Genomic DNA, 16,975 nt, shown 5'->3' on the forward strand with positions numbered 1-16,975 from the left:
CCACGCGGTGTTGGGCCGCGGCCGCGGGTCCGGAAGCGCCTGCCTACTGTCCTCCGCATCCTACGGCCTGGTTAAAGGTTGCTTTGTTTTGCTGTACTGGATATTGAACACAGGCCCTCCTGCACGCCAGCGCTGAGCTGTACCCCTGCCCTTTTCATTTAGTGACAGGGTCTCCATAGATTGGCCAAGCCAGCCTCGAGCCTGCGATCCTCCCGAAATTTCAGGAGTTCATCACGGCGCAGGGCTTGCAAGAGGGATTGTTAAAACAACTTGGCAGTGGCCTCGGATATTCCCTTATCTCCATGCGTTCATTTGTTCATTCCACAAGTATCTGCAATACCTACTCTATCCCAAGCACTGATCCAGGGAGCCGGCAGGATCCAGAACAAGGTGCTGTTCCTGACCTTCTTGGCTTACAGTTTAGTGACCAAGACAGGAAAAACTCAAAGAGGTCACACCAATAAATGTTCACTTGAAACTGTGTGGTGGGCCATGCATGTTGTGTGGGAAATATGGAAAACCTCCCTGAGGTGGGGACCCTTAGGCAGAGGCCTGACCAGTGAGAAATTAGCTGAGCAGCCCCTTGGAGGACAAGCCTGGGATTTTGGCATTTTGCAGAAGAAAGGCCAGCAGAATGGGCCTCTAGGGAGGAGGAGGTTGAAGGAAATCTGCTGGTGGGCCAGGGTCAACCAGGTTTCTTGTTGGTTGTAGTGGAATTGAGACTTATTTTAAAAACCAGTGGGAAGGTGCTGGATGATTCCGCGCAGGGCACTTTGATCTGAACTCATGTCTGTTTGACAAAGATTGGATTTCCTTCCTCCTTTTCCTCGTCATCCTTTTTTTTTTGGTGGTCCTGGGGATTGAACCTAGAGTCCTCTATCACTGGGCTACATCACATCACCATCAGCCCCTTTTTATTTTACAATGTCTTGCAGGATTGAAGGGCACTATGCTATTGAGCTGCATCCCCAGCCCTTTTTTATTTTTAGACAAGGTCTCACTAAGTTGCCCTTGCTGGACTAGAACTTCAGTTCCTCTGCCTCAGTCTCATGAGTTGCTATGATTATAGGCATGAGCTATGATGCCCAGTGGAGAATGGATTTCTTAGAGGTGATGGACCCCTTGCCATCCACAGTGATGGGAGCTTTTGTAGTTATCCAAATGAGAGAAGGTAGGGGCTATAGGGAAGAAAAAGGGGAGAGGGTCCAAAGTTGGTGGGAGTGTGCAGAAGGAGGGCCTCAGAATCCCTCAAGGTCAATGGCTGTGAATACGCCACACTTCCCCAGCTTCTCTGTTGTGTTCCAGGATGTTTTTGAAAAATCTGGTTACTAAAGACAGAGTGCTGAGACTGAAGAAAGAAGCAGACAAATCTATGGCCGAACCACCATGAATGTACCTGATCTCCAATCTAGGAAGGTTCCACCATGCGGCCAGCGCATTGGTTTCATTAATGAGGTTCTTGGCATAAAAGTTAACTATCGAGATCGAAATAAAACACACAGACTCAGTTACCTTTTTCTATGACCAGGTCCGAGACGGCTCCCCTCTCTGGCTCCAACCTCGAACCACCTGTAGGGCAGCAAGGATTACTCAGGGCTAGCAGGAGAGAGAGAGAGCGAGCACGCCAGGGAGTAGCCTTTTATTGGGGAACAAGAAATTCAGGGGAGAATTCCATCCAATGAAGGTTGAGGGGGGCCGCACTCCAAGCTCAGGGTCAGTGATTGGCCCCCGGGGTCAGTGGTCAGTCACACCCCCACACGGACGGGTTCTCTCATCAGGAGAGGGCCGGGAAAGCTCCGACACAGATTAGCCAGAGCGCCTCAGACCCAAACCAGGAGTTGCCCAGTCACGTGTGAGAATGGCTCTCCACAGGAAGGTAAGTGGGGTCAGGCCTGCTTAGTTCTTGGATGGGAGAGAGACAAATCCAGGATTTCACAAAGTGAAGTTTGTTAGGGACTGACAGAAAAAGCAAGACAGGAGGATTCCCGCATCCTCAGACAAAGGAAAGGGTTTAATATCCAAGACAGCAAAGATAACCCAAGTCCAACTTGAATGTATCTGGGCTGTCTCAAAAATTTTCAAGCATTTAAGAGATAGTCCAGGCCTAAGTGCCTGGCAGGAAACAGATTGTTTTTTTCCTGGTGCTGGGGATTGAACCCAGAGCCACTCTTATCACTGAGCTACATCCACAGGCTTTTAAATTTTTTTTGAGATAGGATCTCATTAAGTTACCCAGGCTGGCCTTGAATTATAATCCCAAAGATGGGATTACGGATGTGTGCCACCATGCCCAGTTTTGTCCATTTTAATGATTTCATTAATCCTGTAGGATTTGGAATATATGACAGTGTTGTGGGGGAGGAAAGATGGAGTTAATGACCAAGATGGCAGTAGTCATGTCAAGCTGGATTCCTACACAGGGGAGCAGGAGCTATCCTACCCTGGACCCCACCAGGCTAGCATGCCCTCAGCTGAGGTTGAAGGGAGGGTGACAGCCAAGCTCAAGGCACTCTGCCACTGTCATATATTCATTGCCTGGGCTAAGACTAGGGAAGTTTCCAGGGGTTCAAAAAGAGCCCTAGTGGGATGGACACACAAAGACCCTTTATTGAGGCCAAAATAGTTTCATAGAGGGATAACCCAGAAACTAAATCTCTGGAGGGCCTGGAGTAGGGGAATCCTGATGCCAGCACCAGGAAGAACCTCTGTGCTTCAGAGTGGGTCAGGCTCCGGAAATCTCCACAATAAGGAAGCAGCCCAGAGAGGTGAGGTTCCTGGGTGAGCCCTCTGTCCAGGGATTATAGGGCTTCCTCCACCCCAGCTGATAGGGAAATAGGCCTGATGACAGAGATGATATTTACAGTAAGTTGTTGACATGGATTCAGAGATGGCTCTCAAAACAGTCCTGGTGACCACTTCCCCAATACTCAAGTGAAGTCACCAAAAGATGGACTTTCTTTATCTTGCCCCAAGTCTCCCCACTGTAAGAGAACCCCTGGGCTTTGGCTTATGAGGTCTGTCCCTCCCTAAACCTATTCAGAGAAACTCATAGTAATTATCCATTTATCTTAAGTTTCCTCTTCTGACTTGGGAACATGGAGACCTTTCCTTCTCCCACATTAAAATTAAGCCAGAGAATGCACTTGAAGCCCTAAGCACCGGGTCCTTGGTTCCAGACTACAACTGCAGAGCTCCACAGGTGACTCAAAGAGAGGGCTATTGGGTACACCCTGGGAGGGGAGAGGCCGAGTGGGCCAGGGGAGGCGGCACTTTGATGAGTCAGACTCAGGAGGGAGGGTGCCAGGTGGCGGTCCTAGCCCCTCCAACGCCCTTTTTCAGGTTTTGTCCCCTCCCCCGGCCACCCTCCTTCCCGCCTTGGGCTTGGGAGACAGCCCGGAAAGCGGAAAGACCTGGGGAGAGGCGTGGCAGCTCTGCCACCTGGCTGAGAGCACCTGCGGGAATTCCCCTCAAGCCAATCTTCCGGCTGCTGGAGCCCCCTGAAGGTCAGGTAGGCGGCGTGATCCTCCCCTGCTCTCGACACTCCGGAATCACGCCAGGCGAGCCAGTAATGGCTAGCCCTCGGCACCCGTTGTCTGTGCGCGCGGTGGCTCTGGTGCAGGTGCAGCGGCTCCAGGTACCGCATTGGGTCTCCATTAGTCCTAAGGGGGAGGAGAAGATGGGGGTGTCAGGTCCAGCCTCCGAGGTACCCACCTTTCCTCCCCAGACGTTCGCGTTTTCCCTTCGCTGGTCTGACGGCAGCAACACCTTTGTGCGCAGGAGCTGGGGCGAGTTCAGACAGCTCCAAGTAGGTGACCTGGGAACGAGGCCTCCAGGCAACCACCAGAGACCGTTCCTGCTCGTTTTGGGTTTCCAGCCCTGTGATCCCCGAGAGGGACCCCCAACTTACCAAGGACTGTGCTCTGGTAGTCTCATGTCTCCCTCTTCCCTGCAGAAGACCCTCAAGGACACCTTTCCGGTGGAGGCGGGCCTGCTGCGGAGATCTGACCGAATTCTTCCTAGGCTTCCTGGTCAGGCCACAAGGGTCCCAGGGGAGCGGGGAAGGCAGAGCCTGGCGCAGGACCGGACACCACAGCCCATATTTCTTGTGCCCACAGACACACCACTGCTAGTGCGAGGGGGGCGCATGGGCCGTGGCCTAGCACGCCTGCGGCTGCTGGATACCTATGCACAAGCGCTGTTGGCCACTGCTGAGCGGGTATCTAGGAGCCTGGCACTCACCAACTTCTTTGCACCGCAACCCCTGGACCTGGAGCCCGTGCTGCCTCCTGGAAGGTGCCTAACCTACGCCGCCCCGCCCCCCCCCACACCCATGTTGGCAAGTCCTTGAAGAGGCAGGCCTGGAGGCTGTGTTGACTGGTTAGGGTGTCAGGCCCATTCCCACCACTCAACCTTTGGGCTACCCTTTTCAGCCTGGTGATCCTGCCTGCCCCAGAGGAGCCTTTATCACAACCCACCGACAGTCTTGCCATCCACAGCCTGGAGGCTCAGAGGCTTCGCTGCCTGCAGCCCTTTCGCACCCAGGATACACAGGGCAGGCCTTTCCTTGCAGGGGCCCAGGAAAGCCTGGATGTGCTGCTGCGACACCCCTCAGGTAGGGCCAACAGGAACCCGTGGCCTTCTGAATCTGAGTGGACATTAGGATCTGATCCCCTCCCTCAACTCTCAAACAGGTTGGTGGCTGGTGGAAAATGAGGACCTACAGACAGCCTGGTTTCCAGCTCCCTACCTGGAGGAGGTGGCCCTAAGCCAGGACAAAAAGGCAGGCCTGACCCTGGGAACCATTGGTATGAGCCCAATTCTCTTCCCCCAGGCCCACCAATGATGGACCATGTGTGGCAAGGGCCCAGAGAGTGCCTGGTGCCCACAGCTAAGCCCACAGGAAGGTAGGACTCTGATTGCTGCAGCTTCAGTGACCCATAAATAACACTCATCCCCAGGGACCCAGTTCTGTGCTTCCCGTGCCTATGAAGGCAGCCGTGATGATGAGCTCTCAGTGCCTGTGGGGGCACGAGTTTGTGTGCTACAAACTTCAGACCGTGGCTGGTGGCTCTGCAGGTGTGCAGGGGAAAGACTTTGGTGGGCCCAGAGTAGCAGGGACACCCCACTCCCTGACCAAACCCTGTCTTCCTTCACAGATATAGTGGCAAGACCGGTCTGCTCCCAGCAGTGCTGCTGCAGCCTGAAGGGCTGGGTTCACTCCTGAGTGGGACAGGGATACTTGGTGAGGACACGGCAGAGGAGGCCACTACTACTCCCCCTGCTGTGCCCACCCGCCCGCCATTGAGTGCCATCCAGAGCCGCTGCTGTACCATTACCCGCAGGGCACTGGGGAGGGCTCCAGGACCCCTGGGCCCTCCATGAGTGTGTATATGACCCTGCCAGGAGACTTGCAATGTACGATGATCCCGACCCAAAGAGTGGCTGACAGTAGTTCCCCAGCACTGGATAAGTAAGGGTGGGACTCCCAATCTGGCAGGTCAAGAGGGTCCACTTTCCCATTTCCTTTGAGTAAAAACTTCTGAATGTCTCAATCCAGTCTCTCTTTGCTGAGGCAGTATAGGATCTGGCTCATGGGTTGAGACCATCAGGGGCTAAAGTGCATCACCAGGGACCTTGGCAACTCAGATCCACACGCAGGATAGAAAAGTACATCTTTATGTGTCTCAGAGGGCTGTGGGGGTAGCAGAGAGAGGGGATAGCTTCATGTTGTGCCATAGGAAGTCCAAGAAGGTGGCTGCCTGCAGAGTCCGGCTAAGCCTCTGAAAGTGCCGTTCTGGGGAGGACAGAAGGAGGTCAGAAGGTCCAGGCACCCACAAGACCGCCCCTGGCCCTGGCCATGCCCACATACCAGTGTAGGGCAGTAGGGCCTCCAGTGCAGCACGCACACCCTGGTAGGACAGCAGCTCTTCAGGGGGTTCGTGTTGCAGTAGCACACCCAACACAGCCTGGGCTTCATGGCAGTGCCGGGAGTTGGTGTTCCAGGTGACACAGAAGCGCAGCAGGGCCTCTGTGGGCATCAGGGATAGTCACACTCTGCCTCCCAAGCCATTCCACCCTGCCCTGCTCCTGCCACTGCCCAGCAGGCCACCCCCAACTGGCCCTTTCCTGCCTGCTCAGGACCTTTCTGGTCTCGCCTCAATCTCAGCATGGTGGCTTCCAACTTCTCACAGGCCTCAGGGTCTCTGCGGATGGCTATGGGAGGAGGACACTCAAGTTCCAGAAAGGGAATCAATAGTCATCGGAGTCCCATTTCCTGCCCCCTGCCCTTGGAGCAGCAGGTACTGACCCTGGATAACAGTTAGCACAGTATGGGGCCGATCCAGGGAGATGGCCAGGCCTAGAGCCCGCAGATACCGCTTCTCATGGAGCAGGTTGTCCAGCTCTTGCTGCCTGGTGGTGGAGGGAAGGACAGGGCCACTCAGGGACCTTGGCTGGGGCTGAAGGTGGAGTCAATAGGCATGGGCCTGACTGAGTTCCCACTGGAGTGAACCCACCTAGCCTGTTTCCCTGTGCCACAGAGCAGGGGTGCTGGGACTGGGTACCCACTTACTTAACCACGTGTTCCTCCCGCTTGGCTTGCTCCTCCGCCTGTTCTGCCTCAGTCACATCCTGGGATCATATGAGGGTCAGACAAACCCCCAAGATGGCCCCCAGCCCACCCTTGCCCCTCAGGGCCCACAACCTTCCACAGAATGACACAGGAGTCGCTGGCCCCAGTGAGGGCGCGGTCATCCAGCTGGCTACAGTGCAACCCCCAGACCTTGTCTTCATGGGCATCCAGTGTCCGCACACACTCGTTATTCTTGATGGTCCAAAGCTTCACAAGCCCATCAGAACCACTGGGTTTGGGATTGGGAAGGGCTGACTGTAGGGGCCTGCCTACCACCCTGCCCCACCCCACCTGTGCCCAGTGTCTCACCTAGATAGCAGCTGTGTGCCACGGCTCACAAAGGCTACCTTCAGTACTGAAGCATCATGCCCCTCAAATGTCTGTGGGGAGGTGTGGGGAGGATGTGAGGTTGCAACAGATGGGAGGGAACAGGCCAGGGGACGCTGCTTACCTTGAGACAGCTAAAATCCTGCAATGCCCAGAGCTTGATGGTGCCATCAGCTGAGGCTGTGGCCAGCACCTGGTCCATGGGTGAGAACTGGACACACCAGAGGCCACGCCGGTGGCCAGAGAATACACCCAGTAACTGGCACTGTGGCAGAGCCCACAGCTTGGCTGTGCGGTCCTGAGAGCCTGTGGCCAGCAGCTTGTCATTGGGGGCGACAGCCACGCTGTTGATGTCCTGGTGAGAGAGCAGATGGCAGCAGCTCAGACCTCTATCATAGCAAGGGTTCAATCATGTTTCCACCCAGGGTCCAATGTGGTCACCTTGTCATGGCAGCGCTGGGTGGCCTGGGCCTGCAGGACGATGGAGCTACCGTCTGGGGCAGTGCTCTTGGATAGCAGAGCTTCTGGGAGGGGCCACAACTTCACGGTACAGTCCTGGCTGCCTGTCACTAGGAAGGATTCCTTCAGCCTAGAGCCCAGCAGGGGAGAGGAGAGACACCTAAGGCTGGACAGCACTGTCTGCCAGCACACCACAGGTCTGGCCTGCCACACCAAGGCCCAGAGTAGAGGTGGTCCCAGGGCATTGCCCCAAATACCTCTAGTCCACCCCTTGCAAATGGACCCCAGTCTTAAATGCTGGATCCCTTTCTCCACCTGAACCTCGTTCATTCATTCTCCACTCACTCCCTCCTTGGTCCACTTTGTCCCAAGACTACTACTGAGGATTCCCTGCCCATAACAACCTGGGGTTCTCTGGACCTGATCTCTATTCCACTTCTGGCCTAGAATCTCAGAGTAAGGTCAAAGCCACCACCTTCCCCTCCCTGAAATGGAACCCCATTAGTAGGCCTGAGCCTCCATCTCCTCTAATATTCCTGGATCCAGCCCTGTCCCACTACCTGGAGCAGCAGATGGTGCCCACACTGTGTGTGTGCCCAGAGCCCTGGGCCACACAGGCCACCTGGCCAGCTTTGTTCATCCTCCAGACTCGGACACTTTGATCCTGGGATGGGAAGAGTTGAGGAAAGAAGCTGGGCCGTGGTCCTATTGCTTTGGCTTCCCCTGCACCTCCACATTTCAGGAGGCCTTACCTTGGCACAGCTGGCAAAGAGCCACCCCTTCCGGAAAACATCCAGGGCCAGGACAATGTCTGATGGGAAGAGTGGTCAGAAGTCAATATGGCAAAAAGGCAGTAGGGTGAGGAGGCAATCAAACCCAGTATCATGAGCTCCACTTGCCTGTGTGGCCATGGAGGATCTGGCAGGCTGATGTCTGCAGCTCAAATACTTTTAGGCAAGGGCTATTGGAAGCCACAACAATGTGGGAGTCCTTGGGCCCAAGGAACCGGACATCCAATACCTCCTCGCTGTAGCCAGCAAACTGTGGGAGGCAAGAACGTAAGCAGGGACTTGTGTGGAGTGGAGAGCTGCTTGGTGTCTCCAGCCCTGGGCTCCAGGGACAGGCACTCACCTGCTTCTGCAGCTGCAGGGACTGTGCCTCATAGAGTAGTAGGTTGTGGTCGGCAGTGACACTGAGGAGTAGTCCAGCAGTGCGGGCCAGGGCACAGTGGGTCAGTTCCTGCCCAGGGCCTGGCAGCTGTGGTTGGGTGTATACACACTGCCCAGAAGCTGCCTCCCACACGCGCAGTGTGCCTGTGCAGTGGGAGAGGGGCTGCTATCAGTCTTGCAGGCCTCCCCTAGCTCTTGTGGTCAGCCTGTGGCCAGCCCCACACACCTTGGTCACCAGCAGTCAGGAAATGCAGGCCTGAATTCTTCATACCCAGTGTAGGAACTGGCTCCTCAGGCAACAGCACAGCAGCCTCCACACTCTGGGGATGAGCTGGGTCAAAGACTGCTGCCATTCCCCCATCAATCCCCTGTCCAACTCACTGGCCCTCTCTACAGGTGCCCCCACCTCAAACACTGGCACAGTCCTTGTGGCCTTGCAGCTGTGAAGGTCCCAGAGAATGCAGATCTTGTCACGTCCAGAGCTGTGGAGAGAAAGCCCCTTTAGTTCCAGAGTCCATTCTCAGTTCCCACTGTCTTGAGCCCTCACTTCCTCCCAGGGCTTGCATGGTCTGCCACTGACCTGAGCATGGTATGGCCATCAGCACTAAAGGTCAGTGAGGTGACAGCACTATAGTGGGCAGTTAGCACAGCCAGGCACGAGCGGTCCTGCAGTGACCACACGCGGATGGCAGCGTCTGCGGCTGAAGAGAAGAGCAGCAGGCGAGTGGGATCCGGGTGGAAGGCCACCAAACTGCAGGCAGGTGGGGGATGGGTGAGTTGTGCTGCCCAAAGGTGGTGCCTCTGTCCACCCACTCTCCACTGCCCCAACTCACTGCACAACTCCAGGAGAGCCCCGAAGGTGGTGTGTCCCATAGTGCCGTACGACATCCCAGACACGCACAGCCCCATCGCAACCACCTGCAGGAACATTTGAAGTAAGGGAGCTGGTGTGTCCAAAGGCCCTGCCCTGTGCCCTCTGGCCCACCTGCCCAGCTGAGGCCCTACCTGTGGCTAGCAGTGTGGAGGTGGGATCAAAGGCCATGGTTGCCACAGGAGCAGTGTGTACTGCCTTCCATAGGCGGGTAATGCTGCCCTCTCGCCAGGCCCACTGAGCCAGCAGCAGTGCCCGGCTGGCTGTCACCAGCACCTGGGGAATGTGCAGTTCAGCTGGCAGGTGAGCTTTCTGTCCACGTGCAATGTGGGAGGGAGGCCACAGAGCTCACTTCCCACCCCTGCCCCACGTGCCTCATCATCCGGGCTGAGGTCAAAGGCAGTGATGTCTTCTTGGTCCTCCTGAGGGAAAGCACAAGAGCACACAGCACCATGAGAAAGGGCTGCCCCTTCTACCTCCCCCTCCCACCTGTTTACCTGCCCTTACCTGCTCCAGGCTCCTTAGTACAGCCCCTGAGGCCACATCCAGGATGTTGACTCTGGTACCACAGACGCAGAAGAGGTGCTGGCCAGGCTGGTCCAGCTGGACACAGGGGTCTCAATCAAGGCAATGCTGGGCACCTGCTGCCTGCCCCATCCACCACCCCACCTGTCCCTGGAGCTGGTACCTGTACTTTCCCGCCCTTGTAGAAAGGTTCCATCTTGCGCTCAATAGCATAGCTGGAAAGAGAACCAGGTGAGTAAAGAACTGCCACCCCCTTAGCCCCCAGTGCCTAGCCCTGTGCTGGGTGCTGTCCCAAACCCCTTCCCTTGTGGAACTCCTGGGCATCTTTCTGTGGGTGGGTGTTCCTACCCCTGTGTTACAGACAGGTTGAGACCCAGCGCTGATTAGTGATCCATGTGGGGTCCTGCAGCATGGAGAGGTGGGCCTGACTCAGGTGAATGCAGCCAGGCAGCCCAGTCTCCTAAGTAGGGGCCTTGGGGGTCCCCTGTGGGTTGTAGGACCTAGGGTGCCACCTCTCCAGTCTTCACTCCTGAAGTTCAGCACACCCCTTCTCCATCCTGGATCCCTCCTGTAGGCCCAGCCTCACCTGATCTCACTCTCCAGGCAGGTATCACTTCTGTGACCTCGCTCATGCTGTCTTCTTCTTTCCCTCTCTATGGCCTCCTCCCTCTCTACGGCCTCCACCCTGGTCCAGGGTATTGCAGTCTCCCCTGGATAGCAGTTCCAGTCTCTCTTCTGGGCACCCTACCTACTCTCTCAATCATGCTGCCAGTTATTCTCCCATTCCTGTAGCACTGGGAGAACTGATCCCAGGGGCACTCTACCACTAAGCTACATCCCCAGCCTTTTTATTGAGACAGGGTCTCCCTGAGTTACTTGTGATCCTCCTGCTTCAGCCTCCTGAATTGGTGGCCACCATGCCCTGATGCCAGTTGTTGTTGTTGTTGTTGTGGTCATCATCATCATCATCATTTTTGGTATTGGGGATTGAACCCAGAGTCCACCACTTTTTATTTTTGAGACAGGGTCTCACTAAGTTGCTCAGAACCTTGATAAGTTGCTGAAGCTGGCCTCAAACTTCCAATCCTCCTGTCTCAGCCTTCCTAGTCTACCATTGTGTCTGGTGATACCAGTTATTTTTAAAAACAACCGATTATGTCACAGCCCTACTTAAAACCTTCTTTTTCTTTACATGTTTCCAAACCTTGCTCCTGCAAACTTTTCCTCTCACAGTCCACACTGCCGCCTCATTCTCCTGGCCCAGCCCTTGGGACAGGTCCTCTGCTTCTTGCATATGACCAGGGTTCCCCCAGATTCCAACACGCAGCTAAATTCTCTTCTGGGAAGCCAGCTTGACAAGATGGAACCAATCCTATTCTCTGAACCCAGATATCCCCCAACAGAAGTGCTGCCAGCACAACCTTTCCTTTGCTGGTGCTTGTCACAACTCAATCCCCGGAGGCACGGATGGAAATGATCTGTGCCATGAAGCTGTGTGTCACAGGCACTGAGCTCTAGCTGTCGCTGTGCAGCACAAGCTGGGGAACTGAATGAGAACCGGACTCAGGGACCCTGGCACCGCGGCCCACCCACCTCCTGTCTTCCGGCTCCGGGGAGAAGCCGGACCACAGGTGGTTCCCGTCTCCCGTGACCACCCGGCCCTGCGCCGACAGGCGCTCAGCTCGCCCCTTCCCCGCGGGGCGCCTCGTCCCCACTCCACGCCCCTGAAACTGGCTCCTCTTTAGATACCCGACGCTCGCTGCGCCGGGTCTGCCGCCCTTCCCCATGGCAGGCGGTGCCGACCGTCCTGCTGCTACCACCGCAGCCTGGCCCGCGACTCCACAGGCAGGGTGCCTCTCCGACCCGAACGCGCGCTCGGCCAGCCGCGGACGCTTCCGTTACTCCGGCAGGGAACCCGTCTCCCGCGCTGGGCTTACTTCGCCTTGAAGCGGCTCACTCCGGACGCGGCCTCAGCCATGTCGCCGCCGTCCCTGCCGCCAGGACCCGCCGCCGCCTCGTGAGAGAGACCGGCGCGCCACTCCTCACTCCCGTCGCGCTGCTGATGGTGTCACCGTCCGCGACTACTGTGACGCCATCAGCACAGCGCACCAGATGCCATCTTTGCCGTGGGCAGTAGCTGCTGCTGCTGCGTCCGGAAACGGAAGCCGGAGCCGGCGAATTTCCGGTCTAAAGGGTGGGGTGTGGAGGGGCGCAACCCTGGCAAAGGAAATAGGTAGTGTGCTCCGGTTGCCCGTGACGTTGCTTATTTATGGAAGTTTATTTTTTGGTATTGAGGACTAAGAAACTTCCATGGCGTGGGCGTGGTGGCACATGCTTGTAATCTCAGCGACTCAGGCAGAGGCAGAGGCAGGAGGATCGCAAGTTGGAGACCAGCCTGAGCAACTTAGCGAGTGGGGCAGGCATTCGAAAGTGTTTCCTCCCCTTTTTTTGGATAGAGCCAGAGCCAAGAGCCAGTTTCTGCACGGTGGGCTCAATCCATATAAGTGCTTCGGATAAACGCACTAATTGGGTAATTCCAGAGACATTCAAATATAATTTATGAGTACCTTCTGTATGAAAAACACTGCCTTAGGCCCTTGGAGACCCCAGGAAGAAAAATTTCCTGCCCTGGAGTAGCTCTCCAGTGGGCAGCAGTGGGGGCAAGAGCTGGTCTGGGAAGAAGGGGATAATTACACCAGTTTAAAGGCTAGGGTTTTGCAAATGTAGGTTAGCAAGGGATTAGGCAGAGGGCATAAGTGCAGTTTTAAATGGGGGCAGTGCAGAAGGCTTCATTGAGAAGGGGGCACCGGAGCAATTGAAGTAAAGCAGTTTTTTGGAGATCGTGTTTCGGACAGAGGGACAGCCACTGCTTAGGGGTGCAGAGGTCAGTGTGGCTAAGGGAGCCATTGCACAGGAGACTGTGGTGCTAGGGATTGAATCCAGGGCCTCCCGGTGCTAGTTCACTGAGCTATATTCCAACCCCAGAGGATATTCTTAAAGGACAGGAGTGCAGAGAGGGTGCAGGTCCTCCTGAGCTACTGAGGAACTGGCTTTTACTGAGTTAACGATTTTGAGCCATTCATGCTACAGGCTACAAAACTGATAAAACAAATTGATAGGAAGCAACTGGAGTTGAGATTGGGAGAAGAGACATTGAGAGAAATGAAATAAGACAAATGAAGAGCAAGGGGGCCTGGGGAATGGGCACAGGGTATGAGGCTAGCAGGCACAGAGGCGGTGAGATAGGCCCGGCCTGGGCTCAGCATTTATTTGCCCTTGTATTTACAAGGCACGCTGGCCCTGTGACCCCCACACCTCAGCGTCAGTACTGCCCACTGGGGTGGCCTCAGCCTCCTGCACAGTGCCCAGGAGCAGGGCGTCATCCTCCTCCAGGAAGTTGCCTAGCTGGGCCAGTTGCCGGCGGATGAGGTTGGTGGTGCGGTGCACCCGGCGCACACGCCGCAGCAGACTTAGCAGCAGAGTCCGGCTGCGCTCCTGGCGCTCGCTCCAGGCCTCGCGTAGTTCTCGGTAGCAGTTATGGCGTGCACGTTCAGCTGGGCCCAAGGTGGCCCCGCAGCCCAAGAGGCAAAGCTGCTCACCACCTTGCTGGCAGTGCTGCTGGTGCTCAGCCAGGTCCCCACGTGGCACTCGCGCAGAGCAGCCTTCGTTGGGGCAGGCCATCAGCTCAAAGGGGCATGAGTCCTGATGCCCCTTGCGATGGGCCAGGGGGCATGTCACCAAACAGCCAGCCTCAGCGTTCTTGCACTGGGGGTGTGAGAAACCTCCATGTGAGCGAACCTAGCTGGGCCCTGCCAGACCAGGCCAGGCTGGGAATTTGCCAGCTGGCTCTTCCCTGGCCCCCACCCTCTCCTCCCATTTGGTATCTGACCATTGACCAAGAACCAGGAGACTAGGAACCTCCCAAGCTTTTCTGCTTCCAGAACAGATGGGTAGGAGGGAAGAACTTTGGTGTTTAGAGGCCCGAGTCTTGAACAGGGACGTGTATAGCTGGGTTAGTCTGGTATGTTTGCCACACTTTTTGTTTTGTGTGGGTGGTAGTGGTGCTGGGGTTTGAACCCAGGCTTCGCATATGCTGAGGAAGCACTCTAATACTGAGCTACATTCCCAACCCGGGGCATTTTTTTTTTTTTTTAAACCTTGGTTTCCTCATCTGTAAAATCAGGGGTTGGAGACTTAAGCCCATACACCTGGCACTTCACTGAAAATTCTCTAGAATCCCCATTTTATAGTTGAGGCTCCAAGGGCTCAGAAAAGTTAAGTAAATTGCCCAAGGTCACACAGGTAAGTAGTATATGACTCAAACTTAGCCAGGTCTGCTGATGCCTGGGCTGCACTTGGTTTTCTTTGAAGATGGCATGCTTGGCCCTGGCTTTGCCCCACCCAAGGGTGATGGGAGTGGGTACTTTGAGCTACCTTGACTTCTAGGTGGCCAATGGTTTTCCGGAGTTTATTCACATGGACCATCTTTTTCCTTTTCACCTCTTTCCTGCAGCATGGACAGGTGTTTTGTCTGGAAGGAGGCAAGTGTGTGTGTGAGGTGAGAAGGAAGCAGAGTGACATGACCGTAGGGACAGATCTTCAAGGGGTGACCCAAATGGTCTCTCTAGCTGGAGGAGGTATAAGGGGGTCCCCAAGGCTGGGACCTGTTAACACTACAGGGTTAGGAGACCCACACATTTTAGCATCTTGTGGCTATTGGAACCCAGTGTTCAGCAGACTTAGGACTAAGTCTGGGCTCTGGACCACAGGAGTGGCTTCACACCTGCCCTCCCAGTCCCTTGGGTTCCCAGTGGCACCTGGCTAGCCACCGGAGGATGCACTTTTTGCAGAAGATGTGGCTACATGGCAACCTTACTGGCCTCTTGAGAACCCCATGGCAGACGGAGCACAGGAAGTTGCAGTCGGGAGGGCTGGCAAAGAGGTTGAGATCATACCCGCCACTCTGCAAAGGTCAAACCTGCATCAGAGCTGGCAGGCACCAGGTTCTGGCCCCCCCACCCCACATACCCAAGTGTTTGGGTGGGTAGGTACGCCACATGAGAACTCTCTTCATGTAGAAGACAGCCATGAGGGTCAAGGTTTCCCCAGGACCACCAATCCCTAGCTGGAGAAGCAGAGATGGCTCTAAGTTTGACCCAGAGGTTTCCTCATTCCTTGTAGGGGCTGTAACCCACTGCCCAGCATTTCTGATTGAGGAATGGGGTCAATCCCTGATAGCTTGGCATAAATCTTAGGGCTGGAAAAATGAGGGCCTTAGGCTTACCATGATCTGTATCTGGACGGCAGGCAGCTCCACTGATGCCCGGGGCTTGGGAGCCTCCATTTCACAGCAGGTGTGGGCCGACATCACAGTGGCATTGTTCAGCTCAGGCCAATCAAAACTCTGGTCTAGAGCTGAGGCTGTGGCTCAATGGTAGAGCGCTTGCCTAGCATATGAGGCACTGCGTTTGATTCTCAGCACCATATTATGAATAAGTAAGATAAAAGTACTGTGTCCATCTACAACTAAACATATGTAAAACAAACAAAAAACCCAAAACCAACTCTGGTCCAGGGCCTGCTGGGAAAGCAAGTAGCCCTGTACTGCCCAAAGTGAATGTAAACACTAGGGCAGCCCCAACTCAGGTGTGGACACCCACTGACCCTCTATGTTGGCTGACATCTGGTCCCAGAGCAGGTTTGCACAGAGAAGCTAGACTCTTTAAGAGTTGTTTCCCCAAGGTCAGTAGGATCACAGGGACAGCTGCACCTTTCTCAGATGGTGCTGCCCAGGCACTGAGAACTCCAAAAGCTTAGGGTCTTCAGATGTTGATCAATTGGTTCTCCATAGCAGAGAGAACTAAATCACCGGGAACCAGCTAGTTCTCTTCCAGTGTTTATCATCTGTGCAGGCCTGAGAAGAGAGATGCATGCTCATGTAGGTTGAGCACCACTGTTAAGGATTGATAAATTCACTCCACTGCACAGGCAGACCAGGGGTCCCAATCTGGCTGACACCTAAGAATCACGTGCCTAAGCCCTACATTTGTGATATCCGAAAGCAGTTTGGCTAGCCCGGGAAGAAACGCACTACTAGGGCTCGATTTTCCGGCAGGTAGGAGACCCCAAGAACGTCCACACATCCCGAGTTAAACAGCTTTATTTGAAACGCGGGACCACCGATCTCTCCCACGACCCCCCAAGGTCCTGGCGGCGTCGGCCTCAAGTTCTCCGGGAGATCCGTGTCCTGCGGAGAGAGAAGATGGGGTCAGGGATGATTGGCCAGGGATATAACCGCGCGAGTAGCCGCAGCGGGGATGTCGGGGCCTGGGTTTCGCCTTTCCACACTGGTAGTGGGCGGCGAGCTGAGGCCCCTGGAGGCTCTGGGCGCCGAATCTCATCCACGGCCACCGCCAGCGCCGAGGGTGATTTTCAACCAACGCCGGTCTCTAGGCTACCTGCGGACAGGCGAGCAAATCGGACCCACCAAAACGAAAGAAATCACACGCTCCCGGCATCCGCGAAAGGCCGCGGGACGGAGGCGCGCGCTTTTATACGGGTCCGCCCAGCCGCCCGCCGCGCATGCCCGGATTGCGGCAAGAGCTGATGCGCAGGCGCATGCAGAGTGCGGCGAGGGCGGGGCGCCGTGGAGCCAATCGTAGCCGCCTCGCGGTGCTAGGGCCACTCGGGGCGAGGCTCCCGAGATCTCGCGGTTTTTGGCCTGCTATAAAAGCGCCTTCCGAGACAGGTTCTTTCTTCTTCTCTGGAAAAAACACGTGAGTAGTTTTATTAACTATGGCGGGACGCGGCGCGGGCCTTGGCGATCCGCGGACATCGGATGGCCGGGGCCAAGCCCGCACGATCGCATCTTCAGACTCGATGCGCGGTGTCTGGATTTCCCACGCTGCTACAGAGGCAGCTCCCCGCTAATTGGCTGGTTCTTGTCTCTTGGTGCAGCAAATGGCGGATGACGCCGGTGCAGCGGGAGGTCCC

The 16,975-nt window shown here is 55.7% G+C and overlaps 3 protein-coding genes and 1 non-coding gene across 7 annotated transcripts; 1 reads left to right on the top strand and 3 right to left on the bottom strand.

The window, feature by feature from the left end:
* Window positions 1–3,330: 3,330 nt before the first annotated feature.
* On the top strand, window positions 3,331–5,552 carry Noxo1 (NADPH oxidase organizer 1). 2 transcript variants are annotated; one of them, XM_015490938.2, is made up of 8 exons: window positions 3,499–3,634; window positions 3,725–3,805; window positions 3,953–4,028; window positions 4,116–4,293; window positions 4,431–4,612; window positions 4,692–4,805; window positions 4,959–5,076; window positions 5,157–5,552. In XM_015490938.2, exons 1-8 carry the CDS (start codon window positions 3,569–3,571, stop codon window positions 5,380–5,382), a joined length of 1,041 nt encoding a protein of 346 aa, XP_015346424.2. In that variant the 5' UTR covers window positions 3,499–3,568; the 3' UTR covers window positions 5,383–5,552. The 2 variants fall into 2 exon arrangements, with proteins under 2 accessions (XP_048645335.1, XP_015346424.2); XM_048789378.1 differs by lacking the exon at window positions 3,725–3,805 and having other exon boundaries at window positions 3,331–3,634.
* A 108-nt stretch (window positions 5,553–5,660) lies between these two features.
* Tbl3 (transducin beta like 3) lies at window positions 5,661–12,125 on the bottom strand. 3 transcript variants are annotated; one of them, XM_048789374.1, is made up of 22 exons: window positions 11,920–12,125; window positions 10,146–10,197; window positions 9,965–10,060; window positions 9,832–9,879; window positions 9,592–9,733; window positions 9,420–9,504; window positions 9,167–9,337; window positions 8,993–9,068; window positions 8,813–8,906; window positions 8,549–8,730; window positions 8,317–8,458; window positions 8,170–8,228; window positions 7,978–8,081; window positions 7,400–7,547; window positions 7,083–7,313; window positions 6,941–7,011; window positions 6,704–6,860; window positions 6,572–6,630; window positions 6,308–6,411; window positions 6,131–6,213; window positions 5,870–6,028; window positions 5,661–5,794 (listed from the first exon to the last, which is right to left on the bottom strand). In XM_048789374.1, the coding sequence occupies exons 1-22, from the start codon at window positions 11,958–11,960 to the stop codon at window positions 5,723–5,725; spliced, it is 2,376 nt and encodes a 791-aa protein (XP_048645331.1). In that variant the 5' UTR covers window positions 11,961–12,125; the 3' UTR covers window positions 5,661–5,722. The 3 variants fall into 3 exon arrangements, with proteins under 3 accessions (XP_048645331.1, XP_015346415.1, XP_015346416.1); XM_015490929.2 differs by having other exon boundaries at window positions 6,142–6,213; window positions 11,920–12,124; XM_015490930.2 differs by lacking the exon at window positions 11,920–12,125 and adding an exon at window positions 11,732–11,883 and having other exon boundaries at window positions 6,142–6,213.
* A 614-nt stretch (window positions 12,126–12,739) lies between these two features.
* Window positions 12,740–16,660, bottom strand: Rnf151 (ring finger protein 151). The gene is given in 6 exon segments (XM_015490606.2): window positions 12,740–13,285; window positions 13,287–13,747; window positions 14,417–14,513; window positions 14,800–14,945; window positions 15,267–16,229; window positions 16,470–16,660. Coding segments are annotated over 5 exon segments (825 nt in total). The 5' UTR covers window positions 15,351–16,229; window positions 16,470–16,660; the 3' UTR covers window positions 12,740–13,248.
* LOC125612435 lies at window positions 16,298–16,423 on the bottom strand. The gene has a single exon (XR_007342797.1). It is a non-coding gene; the product is annotated as a small nucleolar RNA ACA64 (small nucleolar RNA).
* Window positions 16,661–16,975: the final 315 nt, after the last annotated feature.

Source organism: Marmota marmota, unplaced genomic scaffold (assembly GCF_001458135.2).
Source record: "Marmota marmota marmota unplaced genomic scaffold, marMar, whole genome shotgun sequence".
In the NCBI taxonomy this organism is placed as follows: Eukaryota; Metazoa; Chordata; class Mammalia; order Rodentia; family Sciuridae; genus Marmota; species Marmota marmota.

Bases quoted from the DNA above. Each gene is read 5' to 3' on its own strand.
- Noxo1 (XM_015490938.2), top strand. From the start codon at position 3,569: ATGGCTAGCCCTCGGCACCCGTTGTCTGTGCGCGCGGTGGCTCTGGTG. The intron at 3,806-3,952 runs GTAGGTGACCTG...TCTTCCCTGCAG, and splicing joins GCGAGTTCAGACAGCTCCAA to AAGACCCTCAAGGACACCTT. The intron at 4,613-4,691 runs GTAGGGCCAACA...ACTCTCAAACAG, and splicing joins GCTGCTGCGACACCCCTCAG to GTTGGTGGCTGGTGGAAAAT.
- Tbl3 (XM_015490929.2), bottom strand. From the start codon at position 11,960: ATGGCTGAGGCCGCGTCCGGAGTGAGCCGCTTCAAGGCGAA. The intron at 10,198-11,919 runs GTAAGCCCAGCG...TTCTCTTTCCAG, and splicing joins GTGAGCCGCTTCAAGGCGAA to CTATGCTATTGAGCGCAAGA. The intron at 10,061-10,145 runs GTACCAGCTCCA...CCCTGTGTCCAG, and splicing joins ACAAGGGCGGGAAAGTACAG to CTGGACCAGCCTGGCCAGCA.